Raw genomic sequence first — 22,158 nt, forward strand, 5'->3', positions numbered from 1 at the left:
GAGCTGAAAAAATGCTTCTGTATCACAGCATTTGAAAGGGTAATGTCGGCTATATCTTTAAGTTTACCAGGTCATTTGGAAACAAATGTCAAAATCTATTGTGTTGAACTAGGGACAGTTTCACTGGTACTGAGTTTCATGTGTGGAAACTTCTATGTTCCAGTGTCTTAAATTTAGGTGCATGAGTCTTGAGTGACAACTCACCAGTAGGTATCTTGATTCTGCATGTATATGGAAACAGTTTTAATACAGATTATACAAGGTGAAACCAGATGCAGCTGTTATCTTTGAAGATACCACCTTCTGTGCAAGCAGTGCCATGTCTTGTTTTGTATTACCATTTTTACTTTTAAATTCTTGTGTGGTCCTGCTTTTCTGTACTGCATCTAATCCCAAGTATTCAAGAGGTGGTTGGTTGCTGCTTAATCAGGTTCTGAACACCAAAAGGCACTGCTGGGGATACTGGTGGAACTTTTTGAAGTAAATCCACTCTCAGACTAAATCTGAAGAAAAATCAGATAGGCTATTGCATGCCATAGCCTATCTGAATCAGACCATTTTTGAGTAGAAACAAATACAAACTTAGTATTAAAGGATGAAAAAGTTTGAACTGTGGTGCCAGCCTATTAAGTCCTTTACAGCCACCTCTGACCTGTACCTCTATCTGTGACCTTCTTGTTCATGTGCTCTTGCCCTCTGAAGCCTGCTCTATTGTGACAAAAGAATTACAAAGCAAAACAAAAAAATCAACAACAACAACCAAATGTATTCAATATTCTGTTCACTGAACAATGTCTCTTCAGTGCATTGGATGAGTCAGAGATCTTGTTGAAAAAATAAATGCGGTCATGTAGGTTTTCCCAGTACATGCACACAAGGGACAAGCTTAAATCTGATTTTTTTTGAACTATGTTTGTCTTTAATGTTTGTCTAAACTTTTGGTTTGGGCAGTCAGACTTCATTAGTATTGGGTAGCACTGCATGTGGTGTGTTTATTTTCCTACTGGCCTTCACTGTCACAGCATCAAATATGTGACTTTCTAAAGTTTATAGATTAGCACTGTTTAAAAGGAATTCATTGTGATCTGTTTAAGAGATTGAAAGTGATTAAATGCTTAGTAATCTCTTAGTAATGATCACTGTTAAGGAGCTGTGGAGGAAAATGTGGTAATGGAAGAACTTAAGGAAGATGTAACTTCGCCATTAATCTGAGGAACTGTGGTATTTCACCAGTGGTTTGAGGACAACATAGTCCCTTGCTGCTTGATGTTTCCTCTTGTGTTCTAGGTCACAGAGGGCCATCCTGTATGCTGTCTGTGGGACTCAACAGGCGTTTTTATCGTAGAATCAACCAGGTTGGAAGAAACCTCCAAGGTCATCCAACCTAACCTGTCACCCAGCCCTATCCAATCAACTAGATCATGGCACTAAGTGCTTCATCCAGTCTTTTCTTGAACACATCCAGGGAGGGCAACTCCACCACCTCCCTGGGCAGCTCATTTCAGTGGCAAATCACTCTCTCTGTGAAGAGCTTCCTCCTAATATCAAGCCTATATCTCTCCCAGCACAACTTGAGACTGTCCCCTTGTTCTGTTGCTGGTTGCCTGGAGAAGAGACCAACCCTCACCTGGCTGCTGCCTTTACTTACCTACTTAGTTTTGTTTCCTGGGTTAATCTTACTCAGGTTTAGGAGCAGTCTGAGTGCTGGAGCTGGTTAGAGTTGTGGCAGAAGCAGTTGTTTGGGGAGCAGGTCTATCTCTTCCAGCTGCAATACTACCTTGTGCAGCCACACCGTTTGCCTACTTCGCAGGGTGATAGATAGTGCTGCTACATCCCTTCTCAGCCACATTTAAATGTCCTTTCAAAAACACTTGCAGCTTGCATTAATAACAACAGCAGAGAGGAGGCAGTCCAGGAGATTTCTAGACTGCGTGGAGGACAGCCTCATGACCCCGCTGTTAAGTGAGCCTACTAGGGGTCAAGCTCAGCTTGACCTGCTGCTCTCCAACAGAGAAGGGCTGGTAGGAGATGTGACAGTGGGAGGCTGCCTGGGGTGTAGTGATCACGAGATAGTGGAATTTTCAATATGCAGGGAGATAGGGAGGCACTACAACAAAACCCACACCTTGGACTTTCGGAGGGCAAACCAGTTTGCTTAAGAAACTTATTTCCAGAGTCCCCTGGGCAGCAGTCCTTGAGAACAAAGGGGTCCAGGATGGTTGGACCTACTTTAAACAGGAGCTTTTGAAGGCACAGGAACTGGCAGTTCCCATGTGCCGAAAGATGAGCCGGCGGGGAAGGCGACCAGCCTGGATGAGTAATCAGCTCCTGAAGGAATTGGGGGAAAAAAAGAGGGTGTATCACCTTTGGAAGGAGGGGAAGGCTTCTCCTGATGTGTTTAAGGATTTAGCCAGATTATGCAGGAGAAAAATTAGAGAGGCTAAGGCCCAGCTAGAACTTAGGCTGCCACTTCCGTGAAAGATAACAAAAAGCACTTTTATAAATTTATCAATGCTAAAAAGGGCAAGAAGAGCCTCCACTGCTTACTGGACCAGGAGGGGAACACTATAACTGATGATGAAGAAAAGGCTGAGATCCTGAATGCCTTCTTCGCCTCAGTTTTCAACAGCAAGGAGGGAGGAGGAGGCAAGTGGCCTGTTGAACTGGGGGATGGGGTCAAGGAGCGGTGTGTTGCCCTGGAAATTCATGAAGAATTAGTTCAGGACCTGCTGAGCCATCTGGACACCCACAAGTCCATGGGACCAGATGGGATCCATCCCAGGGTGCTGAGAGAGCTGGCAGCTGAGCTGGCCAAGCTGCCCTCCATCATTTTCCAGCAGTCGTGGCTCACCGGAGAGGTCTGGGAACTACAGACCCATCAGCCTGACCTCAGTGCCAGGGAAACTGATGGAGCAGGTTATCTTGGGGGTGATAAGAGCGCACCTGAGGGATGGCAAAGGGCTCAAGTCCAGCCAGCATGGGTTTAGGAAGGGCAGATCCTGCCTCTCCAACCTGATCTCCTTCTATGATCAGGTGACCCGCTTGGTGGATGTGGGGAGGCCTGTGGATGTGGTCTATCTGGACTTCAGCAAGGCCTTTGATAATGTCCCCCACAGCAGACTGCTGGCTAAGCTGTCAGCCTGTGGCTTGGATGGCAACACTCTGTGCTGGGTTAGGAACTGGCTGGAGGGCCAGACCCAGAGAGTGGTGGTGAATGCTGCCACATCCAGCTGGCAGCCAGTCACTAGTGGTGTCCCTCAGGGATCTGTGCTGGGCCCCATCCTCTTTAACATCTTCATAGATGATCTGGATGAGGGCATCGAGTCAGTCATCAGCAAGTTTGCAGATAACACTAAGCTGGGGGCAAATGTGACCAGGTTGGAGGGCAGAAGGGCTCTGCAGCGGGACCTTGACCGCCTGGACAGATGGGCAGAGTCCAATGGGATGGGGTTCAATAGCTCCAAGTGCAGGGTGCTGCACTTTGGCCACAACAACCCCATGCAGAGATACAGGCTGGGGTCGGAGTGGCTGGAGAGCAGCCAGACAGAGAGGGATCTGGGGGTGCTGATTGATACCCGCCTGAACATGAGCCAGCAGTGTGCCCAGGTGGCCAAGAGAGCCAGTGGCATCCTGGCCTGCATCAGGAATGGTGTGGTCAGCAGGAGCAGGGAGGTCATTCTGCCCCTGTACTCTGCACTGCTTAGACCACACCTTGAGTACTGTGTTGAGTTCTGGGCCCCCCAGTTTAGGAGGGACATTGAGATGCTTGAGCGTGTCCAGAGAAGGGCGACGAGGCTGGTGAGAGGCCTTGAGCACAGCCCTATGAGGAGAGGCTGAGGGAGCTGGGGTTGTTTAGCCTGGAGAAGAGGAGGCTCAGGGGTGACCTTATTGCTGTCTACAACTACCTGAAGGGTGGTTGTGGCCAGGAGGAGGTTGCTCTCTTCTCTCAGGTGGCCAGCACCAGAACGAGAGGACACAGCCTCAGGCTGCGCCAGGGGAAATTTAGGCTGGAGGTGAGGAGAAAGTTCTTCCCTGAGAGAGTCATTGGACACTGGAATGGGCTGCCCAGGGAGGTGGTGGAGTCGCCGTCCCTGGAGCTGTTCAAGGCAAGATTGGACGTGGCACTTGGTGCCATGGTCTAGCCTTGAGCTCTGTGGTAAAGGGTTGGACTTGATGATCTGTGAGGTCTCTTCCAACCCTGATGATACTGTGATACTGTGAAATACACACCAAATTTGACCTAAAGATATATGATATGGGGAAAAGCAGATGGAAAGAAGGAAGAGGCAAGTATCTTGAATGAGTTACCTGGCTCTGACACTCATGGCTGTTCTACAGTTACATTTTCGTGTGTGCTTTATTGATATTTTCTTGTATGGAGATGTCAAAAGTGAATCCAAGGACCCAGTTGCCCTATAGAAACACAGGAGATGGAGAAGCTTCTGGTGCTAAAAAAGCTAGAGCCCTTTCGGTTCATTAACATACATAGCACAGATTGAATGGGTCTATTTGTTAACCTTTCCGGGTTAATGGTTTGATCTAGCATACTTTTTAATCACATGAGGTCTAAAGCTGGCATATGGGAGGCTGCACTGGTTGGGAGTTACAATCAGAGCTACATTTTTCAGCAGTAGTAGCCTATTGAATTAGCCCAGGTGTGTTGTGTGACCAGGCTTGGAAAAATTAACTTGCTTTTATTTAATCCTATTGTTTATACCAACATTCTTCATTATCCTTTGGCCTTGGCTTGGGAACTTACTTATCTACTACATCTGTCCTCTTCTGTTATATACCTATCTGCCTGTTGCTGCTGTTCAGACAGCAGGTGTAGCTTGCATTAGGTTGGTCAGGCAGAACTTGGTCTTGGTGAAGCCATACTGACTGTCTCAAATCACCTCTTCATCTTCCATGTGCCTTAGCATAACTTTGAGGAGGATCTGTTCCATGATCTTCCCAGACACAGAGGTGAGGCTGGCAGGTCTCTAGTTCCCAGAGTCCTCCTCACTACCTTTTGTAAAAATGACGGTGATGTTTCCCTTCTGGTCACCAGGGACTTCACCTGACTGCCATGACTTCCTAGATATCATGGAGAGTGGGTTGGTAACTACATCAGCCAGTTCCTTCAGGACTCTGGGATGCGTCTCATCTGGTCCCATAGACTTGTGTATGTTCAGTTTCCTCAGGTAGAAATAAACATGATGTGCTCTTATGTGGTAGGAACTGTCCCCCCCCTCCCCCCCCATCATTGTCTTGTGTACCGTAGATTCAGCAGTGTTATTTCTCCTGCCTAATTGATGGTGGCATTCATTGGAAAGGAAATATGTTCCTATAGTGGTGCTTCTGGATTCCCATCTATAAGTCTCTTTGGACCTATTTTACATTACTGCTATGTTGACATCTCAGGATATCTTGCTGCCGCTGAGCATTTTTCAGACACGTTGCAGCCCTTGATTGTGGCTACTACTACATGTGAAATTCAAAAAAAAATTGATTCATTTAGTTGCTACTGGAGTTGCTTCACCTCTTCTCCTTAATATAGTTTATCCTTTTTTATCAGCCAGTTAAAATCTTGCATTCACTACTTGATGTAATAAAAATTATGCATTCCAGTATTCAGTTTTAACAAGCCTTACTGTATGGAAGATGCTGTTAGTTAGCCACTGCCTCGGCAGCAGCGTGTAGCATTGTGTAACATTCAACCTCAAACCAAGTGGAAGTTGTGGGCTTGAGCATCTAAGGCTACAGACACTCATCCTGGCTTTACCTTTGGCTCTTTCCAGCAAGCCGAGTTAAAAATGCAATTGGCAGAAATGGCATTTTCTTGCTGTTCAGGGAGACCTCCAGTTCATAAAGAAATAGATGTCTCTGTGTTTTTCTAAAGAAGATTTGTCGAGTTAAGGATATGAAAATATTTGGAAAGAAATCAGCATATTTTATTTGAGGAGCTGAATTTCCTACTCTTGGTAGCAAACTGATGGCTTCTGTCTGATCTTTAAGTCGATGGGGAGGCATGCAGAAGTGAAGCAGTCTCCTTATCCATAACCAGCGCTAGCAATGGAAGGCTGAGGTACAATGGTCTTGATTCTTGATAATGCCCTTCTGCACAGAAAGTTAGCATGAGATGATGGATTGGATTTTTGCTGACTGAACAGATCTGTGGTGTACACTGTGTAGCAAGCTTGACTGGTAGGGCACTGCTCCCATTCATGAGGCCTTTTCAAGTCCTGTTCTTGCACTTCTCCAGTTGCAGATTCAGGAAAATACTTTGCTGATCATGTATAGGCTCCAGACCTCAGCTAAACAGTTAAGTGAGTATTGCTTCAACTAGAAATAAGTTTAAGTTTAGCCATTATGGGGACCCTTGCTGGACTTTCCAAGCTTTGTAAGCACAGAAGTGTTCTGGTTGTAGTAGGGATTGATGTTTTGGGGAAGGGGAAGGGGGGAGGTTGTTGTTTTGGATTGTTTTATTGTTTGGTTTCTGGGTGGGGGTTTGTCAAGGTCTGCAGAACAGAGATTAGTGATATCTCTGTCTAGAGGAGCAAGATCTGTTCTTAGAGATTTCCGTGTTGTGAAATTAAGGTGCAAGTAAGACCATATATCATCACAAAACTATTTATTAAAGGATAAAATTGAAACAAACCGAGGGAGAGAGAGAAGAGGGAAGGGGGAGAGAGAGGGAGAAGAAGCAGGGAATGAAAAGATCGGGGATTATATTACCATCAGGAGAAGATGGGAGGGGAAGAGAGAGAGGTGTGTGTGGCCAAGGGACGTTCTTCTGTCTTCAGGTGGAGGTGCTCTCTTTGGCAGGCATTGCTCATGTGTTTTTATACAGGTATTTAGATTGTGTCCAGATGCAGCTCCCCAGGAAATCTTTCTGTGTATTCATGCATTCGCAGGGGTCCAGCGGCACCGGGGAGGGCCTCCGCCCCCTCCCTGTGTCACTTACCTGTCTGTATCCCAAATACACATAAGCCTTTTCTCTTTGGGGTAGCTGATGTAAGACATGTGCATCCTGGGCATTCAAGCCAGGCAGAGGTCCAAGAAGTCCACAAAAGCACTGTATCCCTGTTGATTGCATCCCTGAGCTTTCGGCCAGGCACCTCAGCTGAGCCGGGGAGGGTAACAAAGGCAGTCTTCATCTTTGTTGATGAACAAGGGAGAGATGATTTAGACTCTCACAGGGTTTTTTGTTGTTGTTTTGGTTTGGGATTTTTTTGTGTTGTTTGGGATTTTTTTTGTTGTTTGTTTAGGATCTTTATGGATTTTGTTGGGGTTTTTGTTTGTTTGTTTGTTTTCTTTGGTTTTCTGAGTTTTGTTTCCTCTTGCAGTGAGAGGTTGCTTGTGTGTACCAGCTTGCTTTTCTGCATACTTTTATTTTTCTATTTTCCTTTTGTGTGCTTGTGTTTGGGTTTTTTTAAGTCTTTCAATGTCATTTAGAAATTTGTCGTTCAGCCAGGAACTCTTAATTACTTCATCTGTTTCTTTATGATCACATCAGATGATTTATGTGGATCCAATATAAAGTCTTTAAATGACATCTCATTTCCTAGTGAAATTACATTGAGCTATGTTATTTTTCAGCTTTACCATGGATATTGATGAAGGTCTTATTTTAAAATAAGTCAAAAGGATTTGCATGTGTAGTAAAACATGGCCACCCCCACTCCAGTTATCTCAACATCAACTTTAGATCTCATTTACCCTTTCCTTCATGGTCTTAAGGTGCTTTTGAGGGTGTGATAATAACCTTCTCAGGAAATCAACCAAACTCGGAGCCAAAACCTAGAGATCCATTGAAAAAAGTTTCATAGTTTACAAATTGAAATAACTTGAGTTGTCTATGGCTGAAGTAGTGGGGCTTAAGCAGTGAGCACCAAACTAAAGGCTGGCCTCTAGATGAACCTCCCAACCAAACATTACCTATTATTGGTATCTGACTACTGGCAAAATTTGTATTATCGTTAGTGTCTATTACAAATGTCTGGTTATTGGTGAAATATCTATGATTATTAGTGAAAGATGTAACTTAGACAAAATATAGTTGTGAAATGCCATGGGAATATATTTAACTTTCCCTATTTAGAGATAGACCACCAAGACAATGAGCTCAGATGTCTGGTCTTGTAGAGGGTGTGTGATCAAAGCCAAAGCGATAAAGATACTCCCTTGGTCTCCCACTGGGCTCTGGCCAGGCTCTGTGGAAATCCAAGAGGAGTGTGAAGTCAGAGGTTTCCACATTTAGAATCATATAAACCTGTTTATTTAACAATATAAAAGCTGGACCCTCTGGCAGTGATTTTTTTTTTTGAAGCCTCACCTACAAGTGGATGTGCTGCATGGGAGTTTCCAATTGCTGGGTAGGGTTCTCCAAATCCTCACTGCAACCAGGGCTCCCCAGTGACTGTGTCTATGGCAAATATGAAATGCTGAGTCGCTTGTAAAACATCTGCAGCTGATGGGGTAACTTCTTGGGTGTTAGTGAAGAGAACGGGAACAATCAGTATCACTGGCATCCAAAAAACACACCATTAAAATAAAGCTTTTATCCAAGATAAAGGAGTTTAATAGTCAAAAATACCTTCATCTTGCTCACTAATCACTGTGTGATGAGTGTGTGAAGGATAGGAAAAGTAAAAAGCTCCTTGGATCAGAAAGGGAGTTGCAACTACTTAACCTTACACAGCCTTAAATATTACATTTGTCCTCTTTATATATTCATTTCTCAAGGATGACTTCATAATGTAAGACATTTATTATCAAGTTCTTTTTTGGTTTTGTGATTGTTTGTCTTATCTGAATTATACAGAGAAAATTATCTAGCTGATAAATGTCTCCACAGCCTTATAAGAGAGGAATGTGTACTGAAGGTCTTGCAAAAAGTACTGTAGAAAGCGGTTTGTTTGTTTTTTTCCTTTGTGGTCCCTTAAGTCTTTATCTGGTTGTTTCTAGATTTGCATATTTGGAGACAGTTTTCAGGGAATCTTTTGTGGTAACCATGGAATAGAGTTTGGTTTGAAACTGCTCCTGGATGTTGTGACAGTAGAAATTGTCAATGCGACTCATTGAAGGGAAAATAAGTGACTTTGTACTTAGTAGCAAAGCATCTTCCCCCTCCTTCCCCACTGCATGCTGTAGGTTAAAATTACTTAGTTCAGACAATTATTTTTGGCTAATTCGTTGTGATAGTTGATCACTACATGCCAGGCATAATTATTCTACTCTTGTATTGTATCCCTGATGCATCTAGGAAGCAGCAAGCAAAAAGTCTGAATATTTTCATCTCTGCAGTAGACTGACATTAGATTATTTTGAAATAACATTTTCCTAGTAGTATTTAAAAGAAGGACATACCTCATGTCTATCACATCCTTTCAAGTTTTTTTTCATTTTTGTATTTCACTAAAGTAATTTTCAGCTCAAATTTTAAAGATTGTATTTTTAACGTTTTTCTTTGGTTTGTGTGGGAAGCAGACAGGACATTGTCTGCGTACCAAATGGTTTCCACCACTCTGCCCGCCCCGTGTACTCAGTTTTCCTTAGCTTGTTAAAGGGAATGGTGACATTCATGATTTACATAATAGTAAGATGTAAAAGCTACATCTGCTTTGATAAATTTTTTTTCATAACCTCTAGTTGAAGATTCTAATCAGCTTTAAAGAACGTACCAAATGAGTGATTAAAAACTGATTTTCATACATAAAAAAGCCTGATACCATGAAGCTACAGAAGTTACATTCTTTTGAAGCTTGTATCTGCTGTGGAAATAAACCTGTAAATTAACGCAAGCTTAATGAAGCTGGTTCTTCATTTGTCCTTCTAGTGCTATAGCAGAAGAGAGTGTGTTTCATTGAAAGGGAACATCTCAGCCTATTTAAAACAGGACTAGTTTTTCATCACTAAGAGCAGAAGCCAGAGGCAGACTGGTACACCTACAGATGTTTGTGTCGCTGGTATCTGTCAATTTGTTTCTGTATTCTGCAGGGAGCCCTAATGGGATAGAAGTGAAGGAGCAGAGTTTAAGCTTTTCCTGTCTCCCTGTGGAGTGAGCTTAAGGAGTTACTGAAGCAGTGTAAGAACAATTCATTAATTGGGCTAACCAAGTCTGGAAACCTGCCAAGTTGCTTTTGCAATCTAATTATTTAACCTTCTTTTACCCTGTCAAATATACTCCTGGCAGATGAAGAGGAATTAAAGCCAGGCAGCTCAATATTTAAGAAGGAGCATCTCATCTCAGCATGTGTGCATGGTTTTCAAGTGTGGGTTTGTGCAGAACAGAATAACGTGGAATGCATAATATACTTTTCTCATCCTCACTGTATTACATACTTACTTTGGTGTTCTTCATTTTGTAAAATACAAGTAGTGCCTATGTCTAGGAACTGCTTTGAAACTTTGAGGTGAACGGATGACATGTGTGTCAGGTTACAGTCTTCAAATTCTGCTATTTAGCATTGCTTTGCTAATGCCAAAACTGCCTATGGCTTGATCAGACTAAATTCAGACCACAATAAAGCACACTAACCAATTCATGGTACTGTGAAATGAGTAGTTCTCTTGTGTAATGGGGCACAAGGTGGAAAGTTTAGTCTTCTGCTACTAATACTGGTAACATTAATTACCTTTCTGTTGTTAAGATATGTACAATTAGCTAGGTTCTAGAGGTTGATGTTTAAGTGATTTTACTGCAAAAGTTTCATAAAACTGCACATATTTAAGTAGTTGTGTATTTCTACTTCTACATGCAGGTAAGTTTTGTACTTTGATGAATTATGTTAAAGGGGTGAAAGTTGTACTGGAAATTAGAAATTGCAAGTGAAGTTGTGCTATAATTGTAATACTGCTTAAAATGCATCTTGAGGCTCTCAGGATGTTTAAAATAAGATCTTTGAAATAGAATTTCTTACAGGTTAGTCAAACATATCCCATTTGGAATGTTCAGATGTCACTTTATTTCTGTATTAAACACATTTGTATAATATCAAAGTTCATAAGATATTTTCACACTTCACTGAGCCTATCATAGGCAAGACTTAGAAATGATTCAGGATAAAGGACTGCTATTTGAATATTTTGCACACTTACAGATGTGAAGAAGTGTTCTTTCCTTCAGCTTCACCCACTTCTCATGTGGCTAGTTTCTGTGCTTTGACAAAGACAACCTGAACAGAAGTGTAGTTGTGCCTGAAATACTGAGCTATAGTCTGAGTCTTGGAATGAAGATATGTTCTATAGAGGAAGGGGGGGGAAAAAGAGAGAGAGAGACTTTTCACTAGAAATTGAATGCCAGAATGGATTTCAGGTTACCTGACAAGTAAAAAATGTATCTTTATAACCACAATTGCAAAGCATGAGTTCTATAGAAGAGCCAACAAATGGAAACAGATGTCCTTGTCACCCTTAACCAGGAAGAGCAACAAACTCAAACCACTAAGTTTGGCAGTATAACTAATCTATATAGAGTCACTTATTTCAGTATAAACTTCATTAATGATAGATATACAGCCTGTAAAAGAATTAAAGATCAAGACTGAAATGGCAAAAATAGGAGTAGCTAAAAGAACCAAGACTACATAACAGACTACTTATTTACATACAGTTGTGACATGTCTTGCTCATTTATCAGTGCACAATTGAATTCCCCTCAGCTACTAGGGGAGGAATTCAGCAGTAAACTTCTCTTTTGCCCAGGAAAAAAATGGGGGTTCTTCAGCAGGCAGAAAAAGGGGGGGAAAACCTACAGCCACTACAGTTTACAGAAGATCTGTGTGAATGTGAATCCAGTTTGGAACCAGTGTGTTTAGTAAGTCCACCAATTTTCAGATAGGGGTAAGTAGTAGTTAAAGAAGATTTTCTTTTTAATATATTTCTTTTTTGAAAAACCCCACTTTGATTATCAGATTGAAACAGTGCAGACCTACTAGAGATCATATCTCAGGGATGGTAGCGAGTATTGGCATTTGCTTAGTTCAGGGGTCCAAACTGCTTCCTTGAATTGCAGGTATGATTTTAATCTTCTGATTCTCTTATCACCTTTAGGTCAGTTTGACTTTTGCTTAATTTATACAAAAATGTACCTGCAGGAAGAATGTGTAGCAGTTAACCAAAGATTGTAATGGGCATTAGTGGTAGATTTGGGAGAGATGTTCCATTTTTTAAAGTTAAGTGCCAATTAAAATTTGATAGTACTCACACATGTCAGGTCATAATTTTACAACCCTGGTGTTTGTCCTCTGATACGTAAATTCAGTAATCCCAAAATGAAGTCTTAACAGAACATTGCTGCTTTTGGTGCAGTGGACTTCACTACATGGGGGCTCATTCATCAGGTCCTTTACCAGAGGGTGCAATGATGCTGGTTTCACCTTCTCTTAAAGAAGATTCTGGTCATTGGAAACTACATCATATTTACCTTGAGACATTAACAACAGCAGCCTTAATGGATGCTTTTTAGACTTCGATAGGAGAATAGCAATTCAGAAAGGTACTGACCTTGACTTTTCTGTGGCTTTTCATCAGCTTTTCAGTGCCACAGCATGAAGGTGCCCAGTGCTGCATGTCCTGGTCCACTGAGGAAGTTCAGCACCCAGGAGAGGTGCTGCTCCTCTTCCTTCTCCTTTTGCTCAAGGTCTTGTTTGTGACTGCAAATAATACTGTAAATAAAACCATCCTGCTGCACTTAATCTCCCCATCTTGTTATTTTCAAGGGTGTCAGCAACTGCTATTGGCCATCAGAGTGCTGTAACAAATGACATACCTTGGAATTTGAAGGCTGTAACCCTTGGTGTGTGACTTTGTTGAGATGTATCCCATGTGAGTGGCAATATAGATCTGATCGCTGTAATGACTCGGTATTCAATTCAGGAATTACATGTGGCTGTTGCTGTACTTTTGCCCCTTGATGAATAGACAACTTTATCCTACTGTTAGGCTGTCTCCGTTTTTAATCTTTTGTATGTTGGTTTCTATTAGCAACAGCTTTCTGAAGCCTGCTTATGCACTGTGCTGGAAAGATTTTTTTTTTCCCTAGGAGTGCAGAGTTTTTGTGGGTTTTTTGTTGTTTTAGGGAGTTGTTTGGTTTTTTTGTGTGTGTTTGTTTTAGTGGGTTTTTTTTTGGTAGGTTTTTTGTGGTTTTGTTTTTGGGGGTTTATCAGTCTTTGTTTACTGCACTTCTCAGCTATGTTTGAGAGAACAGCATCCTTGAGATTCTGTCATGGGGATTGTTGTTCAGATGCTTTAATTGTCTTTATTACAAGTGAGATGCACTAATTGCTATTTTCAAGCCTTTGAGTAATAAGCTCCTTACTTCCTATAAGGCACTTTTACCCTATTGATGTTGGTTAGAGTCTCGAACTGGTGGTCTCAGGCTGTATCAAGAATGCATAGGCTTGCAATGCACGTGCATGTTGTGACTTAAGCTCGTGATCTCTGTGGTCTTCATGCTGAAATAGCTGTAGTTTCATAGCTTTGCCGTGCTAGCAGAGGATACAAACCATCTATTGATGTTCCGCTGTCGTCAACCTGTGCATCAGTGAGCTCTCTTTTCACTTCTTGTGTGCTTCCATTATCCCATTTCCTTGGGACTGGTCAGCACATGATTTACTTGTGAGGAAGGATAACATGAAAAACGGAACCATTTCTAATGCTGGCTGCATGATTCAGTGATCCTTAGCACCAATCTTCAATTCTCCAGCTGTGACGCCGTGTGTAACTGCCTTCCCTCATCATTATCTCTCATGATAGTTCTTAGAAATGCCTTGATTATTTTTGCTTTTGCAGTGGGCAAAAAGTAATCACAGATATTAAAGTATTTTTTTCCTCCATGAATTTTTGTTTCTGACTTGGCATTAAGTCAAAATCATGTAGCAATGTAGGGTTCCTTTTATAATACGTCTAGGATACTGAAGCTTGGCAAGTTTTGTCATTTACCAAATATATCTAAGATGTAGAATTGGAAATGATGACTGCTGAATTGATTTTTTCCAACTCCACCAACCCTTCAAATTCAGTTGACAACCTGTCTCCCAAGTAAATCTGGAGATTTGCTTGAAGTTTTCCACAGGTGACTTCTGAGTTATGTTTTACACTAGCAAATTGTCTGCCTTTTCAAACCATCCAAGAACCATTTGTTTTTCAGGCAGAAGCCAGCATTCACATCTCTTTCACCTTATACTAAAGGAACTGACAGAAATTTCTGTAGTGATTCACCAATAGTTGCTATATCTGACACTCTGGCTGCTCACCAGTGGTCAAATAGTGGAATCCCTAAAGGTTTCATCTTGCAGATCTAATACATCTTAATTCTTTTCATCCGCATTTAATGCACAGTCGTCTCATTTAGAAACGTCTGTATTCCTGACCTCTGCAAATTGGCAACTTGGAAACATTTCCTTGTCTCCTGCAAGTGCTAGGTTTGCACAGACCCATCCTCAGCTGTACAGGATGCGCAGTCATCTGGCAGAGAGCATTTACACAACAGGTCCTGGGGGTATATTGCCAGCACAGTGTGATGTGTGGTTTCCTATAACTGCTCCCACAGAGAATTTAAGTGCAAGCTACTGATTAAGGGCTGGAGAAGTCACTTCGTAGCAAACTCACCTTTCCATGAACTGTTCAGCATCTGCTCTAGGTGGTGCTGCTCTGGCAGAGAGACTGGACTTGATGCTCTTCAGAAGTCCCTTCTAGCCCCTACCACTGTGTGATTCTGTGATCTTGCTGATTTTCCCTTTGCCATTAGTAAGCCTTCAAGGACTCCTCACTGCAAAAAGAGCTGCACCATCAAGCTCTGTCCATACACCCACTGAAGAGGAGAGGTTTCTTTGCTTGCAGATGTACTTTTCTGGTGGAAAATAATATTTTGTGAGGCACACTTTATTTATTAACTATTTAGCTCACATATATCCAGTTACTAGGGTTTTTTTAAAGTCCAAACATTATTATCCAGTGAGTAGAGGACCATAAAAGACTTGGGATTACAAAATCAGGATTTTGCAGCATGAAGATTTTGCAATGCAATGAGGCATGGCAGCTGTATCTAGGCAGTAAGGCATATACTTATTTCCTGTTTTGCATTGAGGCAGTTAGTGTTCACCACCTGCTTTTCAGAATTGAAAATAAGCTATTTGAAAATTTTGAAGTGGATAGCCAATGAAAAGTAATTAATGAAAACCCAATAAAATGCAAGTCGTTTTAATTTCATTTATTTGGCTCTTAACTAAGATGCTGTTAGCTAGTAGTGCAGACACTGTGAAATAAAAACATACGTGGGTAGCTTTGGGGTAACTGTGTGATTATTTTTTTTCTGTGCACCAAGAAAATAATGTTTATAGATCATTTAAAGAAATTCCAGTCCTTTCATCTCTGTAGAGATTGATTTTCTTGAAGCCCCTGATGTATATTCAAACATATTCTATATTTTAAAAACTATAAATATTCCAGGCAGAAACCTTACAGTTTGGCTCAATGTCTACCTTTATTCATACTTCCCAGCTAGTTTGTGGAGAATGAGGAACCTCATATTGCTTTTGTGTAATCTAATAATTAGTGAGAAAGTGAGGCTAAATGACAGCAGCTGTGGCCCCCACATACCAGATGTGGCTAAGCGGCTCTTTCTGGAAGAGGTGAAGGATCACAAAGAATCCCAGCTGATGGTTTAATCCCACTGAGGGTGGGGGGGTGGAGAGTAATTGTCAGGAAGAATCCACCCCTGAGCTTTTTGAGAGAAACAAAGAAAGCTTTGCTGGGCTGCGAAGTGTGACTTACCAGTGGAGCTGCAAAAGTTGACAGAGATGCTTTTGACTTTGGACTTTTCTTAACCAGGTGGTTCAAAGAAAATTTTTCAAGTCATCATTCAAGAAAAATCAAAGAATTTCCAAATGCAGTGAGATGCCAAAGTTTAAGATATTTTGGGTTAAGTGAGACTCTCTTTTCAGCCGTTTCTTTTGATCTGCTGCTTCTTTGGCACACCTCTTCAGCTAAGTGATATCTGGTAAGACAGCTGATCTCCTAATAGATTTAAGGATTGCTTGAATCATTTATTGAACTGTGAAAATTACTGTCCTCACTGAAGTTGTGGTATGGCAAATGTGTGTTGTGTACAGCGTCTGTCACTTAAAACAATGTGCTGAGGTTGATTTAGTCTTTCAAATTACTTATGCTTTCAGGTTCTTCCTGCTGATGCTTCTTGAGTGTTTTAGGTTTGGTGGTTTGGGATGGTGGGGGTTTTGTTTTGTTTTCCCCATTATTTTTATTGTTTCCTAGAAATTACTTACTTAAAGTGTGTGATTTGTCATTTTGATCAGCGTTTTCCAGACACAAATTTATTTGGGTGGTTGGGGTTTTTATTTTGTCCTTGTTTTGATATATAACACACACAGACACACACCCCTACGTGTATGTAGTACTTCTATATATTTCTGCTAATAAAAAAAAATCTGCCTAAAAAAAAGGGTAACCAAAGTGTTTCTGTTCTGTGTCCAAATTTTATAGGAAATATTTGCATATGCTGATGAGTGAAAACTGACAAATTCTGTTTGTTGTAGTTTAAAATGCTTCCAGTGATGGAAGCACACCAGCACTATTTTTTGCTTATCTATTTTGAGCAGCATCTTCAAGCTGTCATTGCTTGTTTTGGCATAATGTTAGTGCTTAGTCACCTAGCTGCAGGTATAATGAAGTGACTTCATTTCTGTTAGCACTGTCTTCTGATGTAGGAGTAAGGTGGATGATTAAGGAAATACTTTCCAAGCACATACTGCTGTGGAAAATAATAAACAAAAAACCAAAACTGACTCTTATGTATTAAGGCAAATACCGAAGAAACATTTTTAAATAGAGTAAGAACATATCTTGCTTTTGTATGTCCAAGATAGGTCACTCATCTGGATGAATTAAAAATGACTGTTACTAGTAATACATAGTCTTTTATATATATCCCTGGAGGTGTTTAAGGCCAGGCTGGATGAGGCTCTGGTCAGCGTGATCTAGGGTAGGGTGTCCCTGCCCATGGCAGGGAGTTTGGAACTAGATGATCTTTGTGGTTCCAGCCCTGTCTGGTTCTATGATACAATTTTACCCTCCTTTCTAAAGGGAATGAATCCTGTGTAAATCACACTCTTGTCTGGATTGCTCTCTGAACTCGATTCTTGCCTGCAGAAAACTTCTGTAAGGGGAAAAAGACTAAATCCCCAGCAAAGTCCCAGGTGTGGGGCATTGTGTCAACTCTTACTGCACTCCTGAAAACTGAGATCAGAGCAGCCTTAGAAATAGCATGGAATAGTGTACATGGAGTTCTGTCAAATGCAAGACCTAAATCCGTTCAAGCACCCAGCATGCCAAGATGGGCAGTATTACTTTTTACTCCTCTTAAGGTTCCCAGACTTAAAGTTTTAATTCCTTGTATAAACAGGATGGAGAGTTCAATTTGACAGAAAGCAAATGGTCAGGGTTAGACTGTTTTACGTAATTCATAAATTCACATATATAATTCATGCCTTATTTTTCCTTTCTGTAGTTCACTTTGATAAGCTCTTTCTCCAATATATTCCTGAAAGAATGTGCTTGAAGTAAAGATCTACATGAAAACATTCACTTGCATGTCCTAATTAAAGTCCAGATAATTATCTGACTACATTTCTAAAAGTTACCTGCTTTGAGCATGTTTTTTTTTTAAATCTTCAAATATCTATATTATCTTGAATCTTGGTTATATTTCATATTATGCATTTGCCAGATATTGAGACATTAAAGTCCACCTTGTTAGTGGAACTGCTTAATATCTCACCATCTTTAAGCAAGTGTGAATTTTGGGAGGGGAGAGTGTTTTTGAGTTATTTCAGATCACTGTTTTCATGTCTGTGCCAAGGCAAGAAAACGGACAAAGCCTGTAACATTTTTGGGGGTTTGGGTGTTTTTATATTTATACTAAGCTTGCTGCTGTTTGTTTTTATGGAACCACTTTGTTCTTGTGGTAGGATGACGAACGCAGAGATTCTGAACTGTCTCAATAAGTTGTTTTTATTCTAGTCAGTGAAAATGTGTTGTGTTTTACCAGTGGAGTCTGCAATATGAGTTTGAAACAGAGTATCAAATGACAACTGTACATAAAAACTAGTGCTTGGAAGGGAGTTAGGACATCCTAGAATTTGAAGTTGCAACTGCTGTGCTTCTGCTCAATTCAGAATGGACAGCACAGTCTAGAGTTCGAAAGGCACTACAAAGATGCGCTAGACAATATTCTTTCAATCCCTGGTCTACTGAGCATGTCTAATGCCCCAGAAGGGTGCAAAGCCAGGCTTATTAGCTTTGTTGGCTGCTGCTATGTTGCAGGTCTTTTGTGCTGTGTTCCGCATTATGGTAGCTATCTCCAGGGCCAGGTTCAACACAGGTGCTGGAGACAAAACTGTTATTCCACCGTTGTATAACTCCAAGACAGATAACGCTGCAGTGATGTTATGTATGTAGCCATGAATTTCTTTGACCAAGTCTTGATTGCTGATGTGACCCATTCAAATTTAGCAAGTTTAACCATGGGCATCAGAAAAATGAGGCTTATTTCAAAACTGTTGAAAACAACTTAAATGTATTTCTCTGTTTCTTTAGGAGACATCACTCAGAAAGGATATGAAAAGAAAAGAGCAAAGCTCTTAGCACGGTACATACCACTAATTCAAGGTAAGAGACTGCATGTAAATTGCACCTTCTGTGCTATATCTGTGAAAATATATCATAGGAAAGTTCTAAATGGAATTGGTTAATTAATCACATGTGATTGACATGGCATCTAGGCAGTAGTGGAAAATGGCTGTTGTAGAGAAGTGCAGATCAAAAGTCTGAATTAGTTTTTATTTTATGTGAAATAATAAATGGTAACATTTCTTGTCAGCAAACTTTAGTTTGATAACCACATTCAAGACTTTAAGATAACTGTAAAAATTAGTGAAGTTTTTTCTGAAAGCAGGTTGTCCAGTGTCATTAAATGAAAACACTCACACATCATCACTCTCCTTCTTCAGTGTGATTTTTTTTTTTCACTTTATGTTGTACGTCCAAAAACCTAAAATGTTTAACTTGTAAAATTTATTTTTATACTAGGATATTGAAATCACTTGCACTTAAAGCTGTTGTGCTGTCATTGAACTTTCATCTTGTATAATAATCTTAAGCCAGTGCTTCCATAGCTTGAGAGATTCTGGCTGAAATAAGGGAGAATGAGACAACAGCTGAGATGAGTGGAACCAGTAAAAGACCCTGTAGATAGATGAGAGAAAGAGAGTAGAAGTTCTTTTTTCGCAGTGTTAGGATTATGCTTTCAGATGAAAGAACAGAGGGATTGGTGCTGTGATTTCAATCTAGTGCTAATATCTACAGAAGTTACTGATCTGAAGGAGGAATGGGCATCTCTAGCCAGTTTTATGCAGATTGTGTGTTGCAAAATGCTAAAGGCCTTGCTACCTTCCATGACATTGTGGAGTTAGATGATGGTCTCTTTTGCTTTTGAAATCTTGTTGCAGTGACTCCTGTGGCTTTTCATAGCAGGATAATCAAGTTTTATTCTTCTGAGTCTTGCTGACTGAGTTGTGGTGATTTAAAAAAAGATTTATGGTGTGTATTTTGCACTGAACATTTAGAATATGATCTGGTGATTCATTATGTGGCTTTTCAACCCAGGTTTGTTGTTGTGTTTTATGTTTGGTTTTGTAGTGTGTGGTCTTTTGTTTGGTGTTTTTCTGGTGGGTTGGGTATTTTTGTTTTAGTTAGAGGGGGATTGTTTGATTGGTTTGTTATAGTTTTTCTTTGTTTTTCTTTTAAGAACAACTGCAGCTTTTCCCTTAGCAAATTTATAGTATTCTGTAGGCTACATAGGACCTAACCTAATTCTATGAAGTGGCTTATTCCTTGAATAGAAACAGCTTGGGTTTTTTGGATAAATATTGCAGTCAGCAGCAAGGTCTAGCTTCATCCGCTACAGCTTCTTCTCCTTACACCATTTTTCTCTAAGGAACTGTCTTGTTCATAATACCCTGTCCTCAAACTCAGCTTAGTTAAAGATTTTGACACCAGGCTGTGCATGGTTTTTGGCTGAGGATTAACAGTTATAAGAAATACTCTGCCTGCTAGCAGGTCATGTCTTTGGATTTCTGTCTCTTGGTTTAATCTCTCGTAACAGTTGCTTTACTCTCTCTGCTTTTCTCATGATAGTGTTTTTTTTTATTTTTAAAATATTATTTTTGCCTCTCAACCCTTAAACTATGAAAGGCTATTTGCACAAATTGTTCAAGTTCTGAACTCTCAAGTGTATCTTAGTGAAGTACAGCACTTTCTCTCATCATTTCAAAAATAAGATTAATGCAATGTATAGCACCTTTGTTCCCCTTTTCTGCATTAATACCACTGGCTTCATGTCATATTCTACCTTTCAGAAGCAACATTCAGTTATCTGCTCTCAAAACCTGCTGTGATACCTGTATTATTTCCAAAGGTGTCTTGTAATACCCTGTGTAGGTAACAGGATCACAGGATGTTAGGGGTTGGAAGGGGCCCAAGGAGATCATCAAGTCCAACCTTCTTGCCAGAGCAGGACAATACTATCTAACAGCGATCACAGAGCAACACATCCAGACAGGCCTTGAAAGTCTCTGTAGAAGGAGACCCACTCATTGTAACCTGAGTAACCTTATGAGTAACCTGCTTATTCAGGAACTCATTCAGTTGGAGTGGTGAATGAAACTACAGCATTGTTTGGTTTATTTCCTTTGGAAGAAAAAAAATGTTAATGACACTTTATTTTTTTTTTCTCGCACTGAATCTTCTCTTTCAAACTTGGTGTTCAAGAGTGTTTCATTCTAGAGGCTGGAAATCGTATAATTAATTATAGGTTAACAATAATTGCAAGAAATCATGTCGTGAGGAGATGGCAGTGGCAGGGCAATTCTACAGTCTGTTAATTTGCCTGCGATCTGAGGTTAGGCTCCATAAGAATCCTAGGTCCCTGTAGAGTTCTGTCTGCTTAAAATTTTTCTTGTTTTTCTTCATGTTTTAAGGAGTGGCTGAAAATTAGCTGATCCTACTTTGTCCTGCTTGATGGATAACAGATTTTCTAAGAAATACTGGATTACCCAATTTGTCTACCATTTCTGCCTAGCTTTGCTTTAAGATGACAGGAATCAAGCTTTAATATACTGGAGAATGAGTGAGCAGGCTCTCTGCCTTTGAACACACAGAGTGATACTCTGGCAAAAAGGCAAAGTTTGCTTAAAGCTCTAAGCTAGCTACTTACTTCAGTTTCCTGACATATGTGTTCCATTAACCTAATTCTAGCTTGGAATTTTGTTAATTGACACAGCCTCAGCATGGCCCAGATTAATGTGTGGAAGTCCCCATGGCTTTGAGCCTCCAGTAATTTTTTTTCTCATTAGCAATTTGATCACAGAATTTTTTTGTAACACCCTTTGCTCAGTATCATTCCTGACAGGATTCAGTAAATTTTGTATTATTGATCAAGTTTTTGCAGACTAACTGATTATAGTATTGTAGATTTGAAGATTCTTAGTCTATGACCAATAGCTTGTGTCTTTCTAAAGCTGATTTGATTATCATTTACTTCCCAAGTATATGCATTGTCCTTTCTCTTGGTCTATGAGATAAAGACTGCTGACCAGTTAGTTTCACCTCACATTCTTCAGTACTTGAATTCCACAAAACCTGAGGTCTTTTTCAGTGCATCAACGCATAGCTCTAAACTTTAGCTCAGGGGATAATTTGCTGATTTGTAAGGTTTTTAGCAAAAATGTAAGGTAGGCAGTGAAAGTGCTGAGTAAGAAGTAGAATTCCTAGTGAATGTAGAAAAGGAAATAATGGGGAAATTGTTTGAAGTGAAAGGTTTTGATTGCTGTGACTTTTCGAAGTATGGAATGATTAGAGAACTCAAGATAGGATTGGATGTTGATGTGGTACTTGTAAAGATGGAAAAAGTGATGGCATGGGTTCAGAAGCAACTGTGGAAAGAAACTGCTTCAATGGAGAGGAGGGGATGACTGTTCTATGAATCTGCTTCAGGTTTTCCAGCTTAGGCTTGCATGGGTACAGTTTTTCTATGGTTTGTGGACCTCTTTCTAGCCAAGACAGTTGAAGGGTCATCACAGCTCAAATGCTCTATATTTC

General features: G+C 40.5%; 1 protein-coding gene across 7 annotated transcripts in view; it reads left to right on the forward strand.

The window, feature by feature from the left end:
- The window catches only part of DIP2A (disco interacting protein 2 homolog A), a 106,419-nt gene that overhangs the window by 16,402 nt on the left and 67,859 nt on the right, over nt 1-22,158 (forward strand). For all 7 annotated transcript variants that reach the window (XR_010306090.1, XM_064160425.1, XM_064160446.1 and 4 more), the window contains exon 2: nt 18,598-18,669. Coding sequence is in view for 6 of the 7 variants with exons in the window: in XM_064160425.1 (XP_064016495.1) it covers nt 18,598-18,669 (72 nt within the window). In the remaining variant the exon portion in view is untranslated. The remainder of the gene's footprint in view (nt 1-18,597; nt 18,670-22,158) is intronic.

The sequence above is a fragment of the Pogoniulus pusillus genome, chromosome 2 (assembly GCF_015220805.1).
Source record: "Pogoniulus pusillus isolate bPogPus1 chromosome 2, bPogPus1.pri, whole genome shotgun sequence".
In the NCBI taxonomy this organism is placed as follows: Eukaryota; Metazoa; Chordata; class Aves; order Piciformes; family Lybiidae; genus Pogoniulus; species Pogoniulus pusillus.